The sequence below is a fragment of the Mandrillus leucophaeus genome, unplaced genomic scaffold (assembly GCF_000951045.1).
Source record: "Mandrillus leucophaeus isolate KB7577 unplaced genomic scaffold, Mleu.le_1.0 Scaffold1665, whole genome shotgun sequence".
In the NCBI taxonomy this organism is placed as follows: Eukaryota; Metazoa; Chordata; class Mammalia; order Primates; family Cercopithecidae; genus Mandrillus; species Mandrillus leucophaeus.
The window spans coordinates 46,661-57,116 of NW_012101660.1; the positions used below are offsets into that span (position 1 = coordinate 46,661).

At 37.6% G+C, this 10,456-nt stretch overlaps 1 protein-coding gene across 3 annotated transcripts in view; it reads right to left on the reverse strand.

Moving 5' to 3' along the window:
* VEPH1 (ventricular zone expressed PH domain-containing 1) overlaps positions 1-10,456 on the reverse strand; it is a 45,617-nt gene that overhangs the window by 11,363 nt on the left and 23,798 nt on the right. For all 3 annotated transcript variants that reach the window (XM_011976459.1, XM_011976460.1, XM_011976461.1), the window contains one exon: positions 113-328. In XM_011976459.1, the coding sequence (XP_011831849.1) occupies positions 113-328 (216 nt within the window). The remainder of the gene's footprint in view (positions 1-112; positions 329-10,456) is intronic.

Below are 10,456 nucleotides of genomic sequence, written 5' to 3' on the forward strand. Positions count from 1 at the left end.
TTTTACAGTATCTAAATGCTACAGAAACATTGGCTCTTGGTTCAGAGATATCACAGGTTCACCTAGGCTGCCAACTCAGTATCAAATAGCCTGATGTTGAACACTGACATACCTGTAAAATGCAACTCATGATATCAGATGCAATTTTTGCATGAGGAGTGTCTTCATCTTTCCCGAAGGGTCTCAGGTTATGTTCCAAGCAGGAGTCCCAGAGCCCTACAAGGGCCTTTGCATGCTTTTCAATAGATTCAGTCTCTCTGATGGCTGTTGTGATTCTTGTGATACAGATTTCAACTACTGCCTGGTCATTGTTATTGGTTTGGTAATCCTGTTTGGAAAGAAAATCTTCATATTAAATAGTACTCTAGAAAGTTATCCTTCAAAGGACAAAATACTAACTCAGTCATTTAGAAAATGGGTGCACCAGGCTGTGTGCCAAGGGGTGAGGGTGTTAAGCCTAATACAGTAAAGGCTTTCTTCCTTGGAGATCCTAATCTTGTGGAAGAGGCAGATACTCAAACATGCTAAAATGGAGCAGGTTCTACTATCACCCTTAGACAAGGATCCCTGAGAATCCACAGGCGCTTAACTATTCATTTGCAAGTGGGTTTAATCTTTAGACTATTTCGGTTTCTAAGTCCATTACAGAGCAGGGGTTACTTTTTACTCTGACATTTCAGCAACTTTTGTGAAATGTTTCAAATTACCCTTCAATTTCCCCTCATTAGTTTTCTCCCTCTTTCTGGACATAATGGAACACATCATTTCATCTCTCCCTTTTCAACTCAGATAACTACAAAACCCATTTTAGCTTTCCCCAACCAGGTTTTCCTCCATTCCCCTGTTTTAATTCTCCCTCAAATACCTGATCATCTTTACTGAGAAATAATGGGACCCCCAAAACATCTAAATGTTAAAAACAGGCCCATTGCATTAATTTGGAAAATTGGTCTGACTGTGAACTTCACATGGTGGACTCACAAAACTGAAAACATAATAGAGCAGGAAAGTATTTAGAACCTGACATCATCATGTGAGATTAGAGACGGGAAACGACGGGATTTTCCGGCACTACACCAAACTCCAGTTGTAACAATTTTCTGTTGCTGTTGCTATAACTAATAGGGCAGTAAACATCTTGTGCATGAAGCTCTCTCTACATTGCAAATTATTTATATACTAGAGCCTCCAGAAGTGAAAATTTCTGAGACAAAGGACAGGAACATTTTTAAGGCTCAAATTAGGTATGCTGAACTATGTTCCAGAAAGGTTTTACGAATTTGAACTCCCTCTAGCTGGGTAATAGCAAGATCTTATTGTACACTTACAAGAACAGAGTATTTATAATATTTCTAATTTGTTAGTGAGAAACAGTATCTTATTGCTATTTTGCTTAGGAATTTCTTTGCCCAAAAGTGAGGTTGAATGCTTCTGTGTTTATGGGCTGTTTGTATTTTCTCCTTTGGGAACTACCCACTGTACCTTATGTATATTTTTCTTTAGGTGACCTCATTTTTTTTTTTAATCTTCTTTGGTACAATGTATTTTTCTATTAAGGATAATAAGTGAACATTTGACATTTGGCTGCAAATATATCTCCATGTTTCATTATTTTTGTTTGTTTGTTTTTTGTTTGTTTGTTTTTGTTTTTTGTTTTGTTTTGTTTTGTTTTTTTGCTGCTATTCAACAACATCCTAAGATTTTAAGTAATTAAATTTGTCAATTTGGGGGGCCTCATTGTTTTTCCTTTTCTAAATCGGAAACTTAAGTTGTTTACATTGTTTTTGAAAGGTAATAGATAAACATGGTACAAAAATTCAAAAGATGCAAAGAAAGGGTTTACAGTGAAAAGTTAATCTCCCTGTCAGTCCTGTTCCTCATCCATCCCAGTCCCCTTCCTCAGTGGGAGCCAGGTTCAGCATATCCTTATGTTTTCACAGAGGCATTCTAAGCACATGCAGATATCATCCACACATTCTCCTTTCTTTCTGTGTGATTCCTGTAACAGATTTTTGTTTAACTTCAAGTTTTCCTTATTCAAAAGTTGAATAAAAATCATCTCTGCTTTTTTCCAGATTAAAAAGAACTTCACAAAACACTCAACATTTATTACTCTAGAAATTTATCTTTTAACCATTTGTTAGCTCTTAAATCTATCTGGTATTTATGGAAATAAGTAGACATGTACATTTTCTTCTAAATAGCTAACTTAATCTTCCTGCTACCAATTAGTGAATAATTCATTTCCTAGTAATTGTTTTAAATATATCAGATTCTATTTCAGGGCTGTCTTTTCTGTCTGTCATTTCTCAATTATTTTACAATGCTAATTTTGCAACTTTCTCTATGTAAGCTTCAGAATTTTTTTTAAACTTTTATTTTAAGTTCAGGGGTACATGTGCAAGTTTGCTATTTCGGTAAACTCACGTCATGGGAGTTTGTTTTACATGTTATTTTGTCACCCAAGTATTATGCCTAGTACTCATTAATTATTTTTTCTGATTCTCTCCTTCCACCCACCATCCATCCTCTGATAGGCCCCAGTGTGTGTTGCTCCCCTCTATGGGTCCATGTGTTCTTATCATTTAGCTCCCACTTAAAGTGACAACATGCAGTATTTGTTTTTCTGTTCCTGCATTAATTTGCTAAGGATAATAGACTCCGACTCCATGTTCCTACAAAGAACATGATCTTGTTCTTTTTTATGGTTGTGTAATATTCCATGCTGTATATATACCACATTTTCTTTATCCAGTGTACCATTGATGAGCATTTAGGTTGACTCCATGTCTTTGCTATTGAGCCTCACAAATTTTTAACTGTGTTTCCTAGTGTATTTTGTCTTTTTGTTGTTGTTGTTAACAAAATATTTTTTTCTCATTAGAACTTTTAATTAGTTTTTGCTGATTAAATGAACCTATTGGGTTTTTTTGTTTTGTTTCATTTTGTTTTTTAGATGGAGTCTCACTCTGTCACCCAGGCTGGAGTGCAGTGGTGCAATCTCGGCTCACTGCAACCTCCGCCTCTGCGATTCAAGCAATTCTCCTGCCTCAGCCTCCCAAGTAGCTGGGATTACAGGAGCGTGCCACCACGCCTGGCTAATTTTTTGTATTTTCAGTAGAGACGGGGTTTCACCACATTAGTCAGGATGGTCTCGATCCCTTGACCTCGTGATCTGCCCACCTCAGCCTCCCAAAGTGCTGGGATTACAGGCTTGAGCCACCATGTCCTGCTTTTTGTATTTATTTTGTAACTTGCTGTTTAGCTTAACTATACTTAATTATGATAAATTTTCAATTCATCATCTTGGGTTTTCTAGAAAGATTTTTGTGTTTTATGCAGCCTTTCTGAGATCTATATATTTTATATATCCCGCGACTTATTATGTTGGCTAGAATATTCTATGCTAGTTCACATAAAAGTAATTAGAACAAGAATGCTAGCTTAGTTCCTAGTTTTGGTTCCTGATTTTTGGCGTAAAATTTTATGGTCAAAACCAAAAAAAAAAAAAATACAGTAAATGTTTTAAATCATATAGAATGCATCACTTTCCATTTTCAAAGTTTATATATTTGATTTAATTTCCCTAGTAAGCATTATGCTGGCTTTTTGGGTGAAAGATTTTATAACATTATAATTTACAATATTAAAGAGGTATCAATCTATTGCTATTTTATTGAGTTTATTTTTAAGTAAAGAATAAATTGTGAATTTCATTAAATGCCTTTTTAGCATCTATAGATATATCAAATATTTTTGTCCTTAGATCTATCAATATGATAAATTACAGAAACAAATTTCTCAATATTAGTTAACTTTGCATTCCTGGAACGTGTTGTACTAGATCTTGGGAAATAATTTTTTAATGTGCTGCTAAATTCTGTTTTTACTATTTTATTTAAAATTTTTCGCATCAATATTTGGTCAGGTTTCATATTAATTTTATGCTAATTCCATAAAAGGATTTTGGAAGATTTAAGCTCTCTATAATCTTACTTATTATTTGACCTTACAGTGGCCCAACAGAAGTGAATTAACATTTCCTGCAACTAACGTGTCTATCTGTTTTTACTGGTATCTCCTGGAGTTTTTCTTTTGTGAATGTTATTGCTATGTAATTTAACATAAAGATATTCTTAATCTTTATAACTCTTGTGAACTGAATCCATTAAAAAAACAAAGTGCCTTTATTTTACTGAATGCTTCTGGCATGAATTTTTTTCTTATCTGACTAAAGAACATGATCCCTGTTCCTTTTGGTTTACATTTTCCTCATATCAGTTGCCTATTTTATTCTTATTTTTAAAATTTCTTTTATAGCCTATATTGTATCAAATGAGTCATTAACTCTCTTTATATAACTTTCTAGGAAACAATTTCATAGCATTATTCAATGATTCTTAATAGTAAAAAATATGCCTAGTATATAGGGTATACAGAAGTCCTTGATCATCGTCTGGGTCCAAACGATTCTATCATAATCAACAATTTAAGCATAGTGGAGCTACATGTAGACCTCACTGGTCTTCACTTGAGAACAGAGGGCCCTGCCTTAGCAAATGAGTGGGCAAACTGTTTCTCACAATTTTAAGCAAAGAGGATTAGTTTTGACTGAGCATTGATTTTCTGTGTCAAAGGATCATTTTCTGTGCTTTATCTGTGAATCTGGCATGGTATGTTAAAAAAAAAACAAAGAAAAGAAATAGCCTATATATTAGGTTTGAATATGTGATATGGTTTTGTGGTAAACATCAAAATGATTTGCTTTAATTTGAATTATTCACATGTGTTTTATAGTCAAGTAAATCATTGTTTAATTTTGCACCTTTTTATTTTAGATTTTCTAATTTTTAATTTTTGGTTTTTTTCCAGACAGGTTCTCTCTGCCACCCAGGCTGGAATGCAGTGGTGCCATGGCTCACTGCAGCCTCACCTTCCTGGGCTCAAGGATTCCTCCTATCCCAGCCTCCTGAGTAGCTGGGATTACAGGTGCATGCCACCATTCCCAGCTAATTTAATTTTTTTTTTTTTTTTTTTTTTTTTGTAGAGATGGAGTCTTGTTATTTTTCCCTGGCTAGTCTTGAACTCCTAGGCTCAGGTGATCCTCCCCACCTTGGCTTTCCAAAGTGCTAGGATTATAAGTGTGAGCCACCATGTCCAGCCTATTTTTACATTTTCTAAGTCATTAAATACATGTCTCTTCTTTGCTGGATTTTGCCTGATGATCTAATCTAAAAGTCTTTTTAAAAAAAATAGGTGAGTTTTACCCTTTATATAAAGTGATATGATGGATACATTTGGCTTTAAATATGTCATATTAGCTCATATTATGCTTGAGTTTTTTCTTAACTTTTGAAGTTCAAGTATTTTACTAGGAAGTGGTACATTTTGGATCAGACATGAACAAGGCCAGAGTGCACAAATAAGCTGTGTGAGCAGGTGACCTGGACCCCTGTGTCATCAACCACTATAGAAATAACATCTTACACTCAGGTGACACTTATGGCCACATGAGGGATTCCCTCATGGCCAGTTGACAGAGGAGGAAAATGTCTCAACTTGGTTTACTGATGGGTTGGCTAGAAACGTGGGTACAATTCAAAATTTGACTTCTCTTATGTATACACCTACTCAGGGGTGACCCTGAAAGACAAAAGTGAGGGAACATTCTCCCAGCGGTCAGAGCTTCAGCCATGCACCTGATCATCAATTTTGTGTGGCAAGAGAAATGACTTGGCTGAATGGCCAAGGGCCTGAAAAAAGAAAAAGAAAGATTGAGAAACTGGAAATAAGGAGCTCTGGGTAAGAAGCATGGATCCACACATAGGATTGGACATAAAGTATAAACATCTTTTATGCTTATGGGAATATTCACTACACAAGAGGCACTAAAACACAAAGCAGAGAGAATGACTCAGCCAAATGACACCAACCAAGCCTCTGTCATCAGTTACTCCAGTGTGATCCAGTCAGCACATAAATGGAGTAGCCATGGCGAGGGATGGAGGCCAGGCATCACCCAGCACTGCCTTGATGTAAATCTGCCAGCAACAGAGGCCCCTGCTGAGTCCTCAGAATGGCACCATCCCTCAAGGAAACAAATCAATCACTTGGTGGCAAGTTATTTACATTAGACCTTTTCCACCCTAGAAGGGACATCAATCATATTGAGTGAAATTTACATGTAATTCAAGGTTGGGTTTGTTTTTTTCTGCCCACAGGGCTTAAGCCTGATTCACTATTTGAGAGATCACAGAGTATTTGGTCTGCTGACATAGGATTCTACATAACACTGCATCAAACTAAATAACCATTTTATAGCAAAGGATGTACAGCAGTAGGCACATGATTGTGGGACTCACTGGTTCTATCACATACCATAACCTCTTCTGCCCCCACCCCAATACTACTAGACTGATAAATCAATGGAGGAGGCTTGCAAAGAAGCAACTCAACCTTATATCTTGTTGAGGATGAAACACCATCCTCCAAGGGGCAATACACATACTAAAACAGTGACCACTGCATGGTACTGTATTCCTTGCAGGTAGCATGAGCCCAACAGCCCAGTCACCTCAGGTTCTTTGTGTCAAGGGACCAGCAGATTAAGAAAGGAGTTGCCAACCTGGCAGGAGTAATTTGCCATGATCATTAGAAGACAGTAGGCTGCTGTTACACAATGGGGATATCTCTTGGTACTCCCTTGCCTAATTTTGATGGTAAATGGACAATGGAGCAGTCACATCCTGAGAAAGGAATGGAGTCCAGGAACTCATCTGAGTAACTCAACTAGGAAGCAACTTAGATCAACAGAGGTGCTAGCTGAAGATGAAGGAAATCCAGAATAGGTGGTAGAGGAGGGACACTGCATTTGCCTTTTTGTTATAGTTGCAAATAATTATCACATACTTAGTGGCTCAAGAATTTGTGTTGACAAATTAAAGTTCTGGAGGTTAGAAGTCAAAAATCAGTCTCACTGGACTAAAGTCAAGGTGTCAGCAGGGCTGGTGCCCTCTGGAGGCTGTGAGGACATTTTATTTTTTTAATCTGTTCTAGCTTCTAGAGGCCACCTGCATTCCTTGGCTCATTGTCCCTTCCTCCATCTTCAAAGCACATCACTTTAACCTCTGCTTTTATCATTCCCACTCCTTCTTCTACCTTTGACCTTGTTCACCCTCTTATAAGGACTCTTGATTACATTGGGCCCACCCATATAATCCAGGATCATCTCCCAATCTCAAGATTATTAATTATATTATATTTGAAAAGTTCCTTGCCCATGTAAGATTACATTCACAGGTTCTGGGGTTTAGGATAGGGACACATTTTGTGGGACATTATTCAGCCTGCCACAGAGATGATGTACACCAATTGCAGCCTTGATAAGAACTGGAGTAGTGGACACATGACTTGGGCACAAAGTATAAACATCTTTTTTATCCCATGTTAATGTCCATGAGAGCATTCATCACAAAAGAGGCAATAAAACACAAAGTAGAGAGAATGGCTCAGCTACATATGACATCAAGCCTCTGTCATCAGTCACTCTAGTGTGATCCAGTAGGCACGTAAATGGAATAGCTATGGTGAGGGATAGAAGCTATGCATCATTCAACACTGCCCTCATGTGAAATCTGCCAGCAACAGAAGCTAATGCTGGGCCTGAAGAATGGCACCATCCCTCAGGGAAACCAGTAAATCACAGACATGTTAGATCCTCTTACTAACTTTCTTATTATAAATTACCTCAGAACAAGAGATCAATCAGCTTATCAGAGAAGCTGTTTCCACATAGGATAAACTTATTATACAAAGCATACCACTTAGAACAGTGCTGGGGTAGACTATAGTGGAAATGATGATACATTGCCCAAATCCCCGCTCCAGGACCTAGGTACTCATTCTCTCAGCTGTTGGTTTGGAGCCGAGCCTGCCTATAGAAATTTTCTGTGGTCAAAGGGAATGGCCTCATTCAACATTTTGCTCCTCCCAGTGGACAACCTGCATTCAATGACTAGTCCTCATGGAGATATGAAGGCCTGGTCCCTTGTGGTAGGATGACTCTGAAGGGTCATCCCAGTTCCAGAGGTCCCTGTGAGATTAGTTGAGGCTGTTTTATTTATTCACAGCTGCATTACAGTGCAGAGTTTTCCTCTGCCCAATCCTGCTTCATCCACTCCCTAACAGGTATTGTTTCTCAGAGCACTCCCCTATAAATGTTCTGCATGGTAATCACCATTTCAGAGTCTGTTTTCCTGGGAACAGAGTTTATATAGATGACACTGAGAAGCATAGCAAACAACGTCCAAATAATAGTTTATTAATAAATGGCAATGAGATTTTTGTCTGAATGAAACAAGCCTCAATAAAAGTGGAAGGTGCAACTCAATGAAAAACATATGACAGGCATCTGTGTCTTGGTCATGAACACTAAGATTCAGTTTCCGTGCTAAGAGAGTAATGAATTATCATAGAATTTTGAAAGGGGCCTTTCGAATGAGGCCATTGTGTATAGAATCGTGTCAGTGACATTGTTGAACATAAGGCAAATATGCTATGATTTCTAACTAGAAAAGTTAAGCAGCTGTCCATAAAGATAAATTACTTCACATTGCTCATAATTGCAGCAAATATAGTAATATATCAGGCATAGATACATCAGTTATGAACTTTGATATTACTGTGAGCCTCTTAAAGCTATGAATTTCTTATTACACAGCACTTTACTACAAAGAGATTTTTCAACTTCAAAAATTTTATATATTCAAATTCTGTATATGGCATGAAGAAAAAATTCTCCAAAATGAGATTTCCTCCAAAAAGGGGGAAAACCTGAATAAACAGTTAACTGCTTCTGAAAGGACACAAAGATAGATGTGTACCCGACCCCCCCACACACCTTTGTTCTGCTCTCTAATCTTTGCACATACCAGAGATTTCCTAAGTTCTGTGAGCACCTGTTTTTCTGCACGTACCAGAGATTTTGTTTTGCACATACCAGAGATTTTGTAAGTTCTGAGGCAAGGTCACAAGACGTGTTTAAGTAAGATAAACTCTTGCTGCTCTCCCGCCTCAAAGGTTGAACCGAAATATCAGAAATGGCGGGAACCAATCATAGTTAGCCAAATCGCCTTGTTCAAACACTAGCCAATCATATATCTGATTTGTATAATAACTCTATGCCCACTTTTCTTAGACTATATAACACTGCTCGGAGCTCAGTGGGGGAGCTCTTCTGCCCGTCTCGTTTCGCGAGCGAGGGAGAGTTCCAGGTTCGAACCTGTAATAAAGATCCTTGCTGCTTAGCTTTGACTCTGGACTCTGGTGGTCTTCTTCGGGGAATAAACGGTCTGGGCATAACACTTCCTTTAACAAATATTCAAAAAGACAAAAAAAAAATTTTAACCTGTTTTAGTGGTATAATCGAGTCATTTAAAGCTTTCTGGCAAAGGATCAGCTATGCAATTAGGGTTTTTCTGACTTGCATTCCAGAAAATACCCTGTTCTTTTGAAATATATGTGTGTATGTGTTTATGTTTGGGCTGGACATTGGGTCAGTATCTGTGCATATTAAAATGAGCAACTTTTAAGGGCCAGATCTACTTAATGTCAAACCCATCAAGCCAGATTTAGAGAGTCATTCTTACAGTGACCTAGTCATTGTCAATTTTAAAGTAATTTAGCCTAAAGTGGTGGGGTGTCAAATTGGAGAAGTAGGACAATGAAAAAGCTACAAATTGTGCTGCTCCAGGCTTGTTTATCAAGATGGTTCACTCTCACTCAACCACAGACACTACACCTCCACTTCATCATTCATTAACCTTTTAAGTCACTCTTACCTATGCTAAAAGCAGTCTTCAGGGAATGGCCCACTGGCAAAAGGGAGGGAATACCTGAAATAAAGCATTTGGTGGTGGGAAGAATGAATTTGGCATGGGAATGGAAACTTGAAAGAGAACAATGGAGATGTCCTAAGGCAGAGGATGTGATCATTTCTCCCTCCCTTCCTTTAGAGGCAGCATAGCATAGTGGTTAAGAATATGGACTGCCTCAGAATGCCCATGCTAAGGGCTCCACTCTGCTTTTACTAGCTCCACAATCTCAGGCAATCACTTATCTCTCTGTGCCTCTCTTTCCTAATTTTTAAAGTTAGAATATTGTTAATATCTGGCCCCTAGGATTGTTGCAAGTATTCAATGAGTTAATACATGGAAAGGATTTACAACAGTGCCTGGTGCGCAGTAAGTACAGATAAATGTTAGCTATTATTTTTACTTCCCTTAAGGATACCATAACCCTAAAAGCCAGCTTTGGGTTTATAACCTACAGTGAGTTACAAATTCTCTTTCTTTTCTTTTCTTTCTTTCTTTTTTTCTTTCTTTCTTTCTTTTTCTCTTTCTTTCTTCCTCTTTCTTTCTTCCTCTTTCTTTCTTTCTCTTTCTTTCTTTCTTTCTCT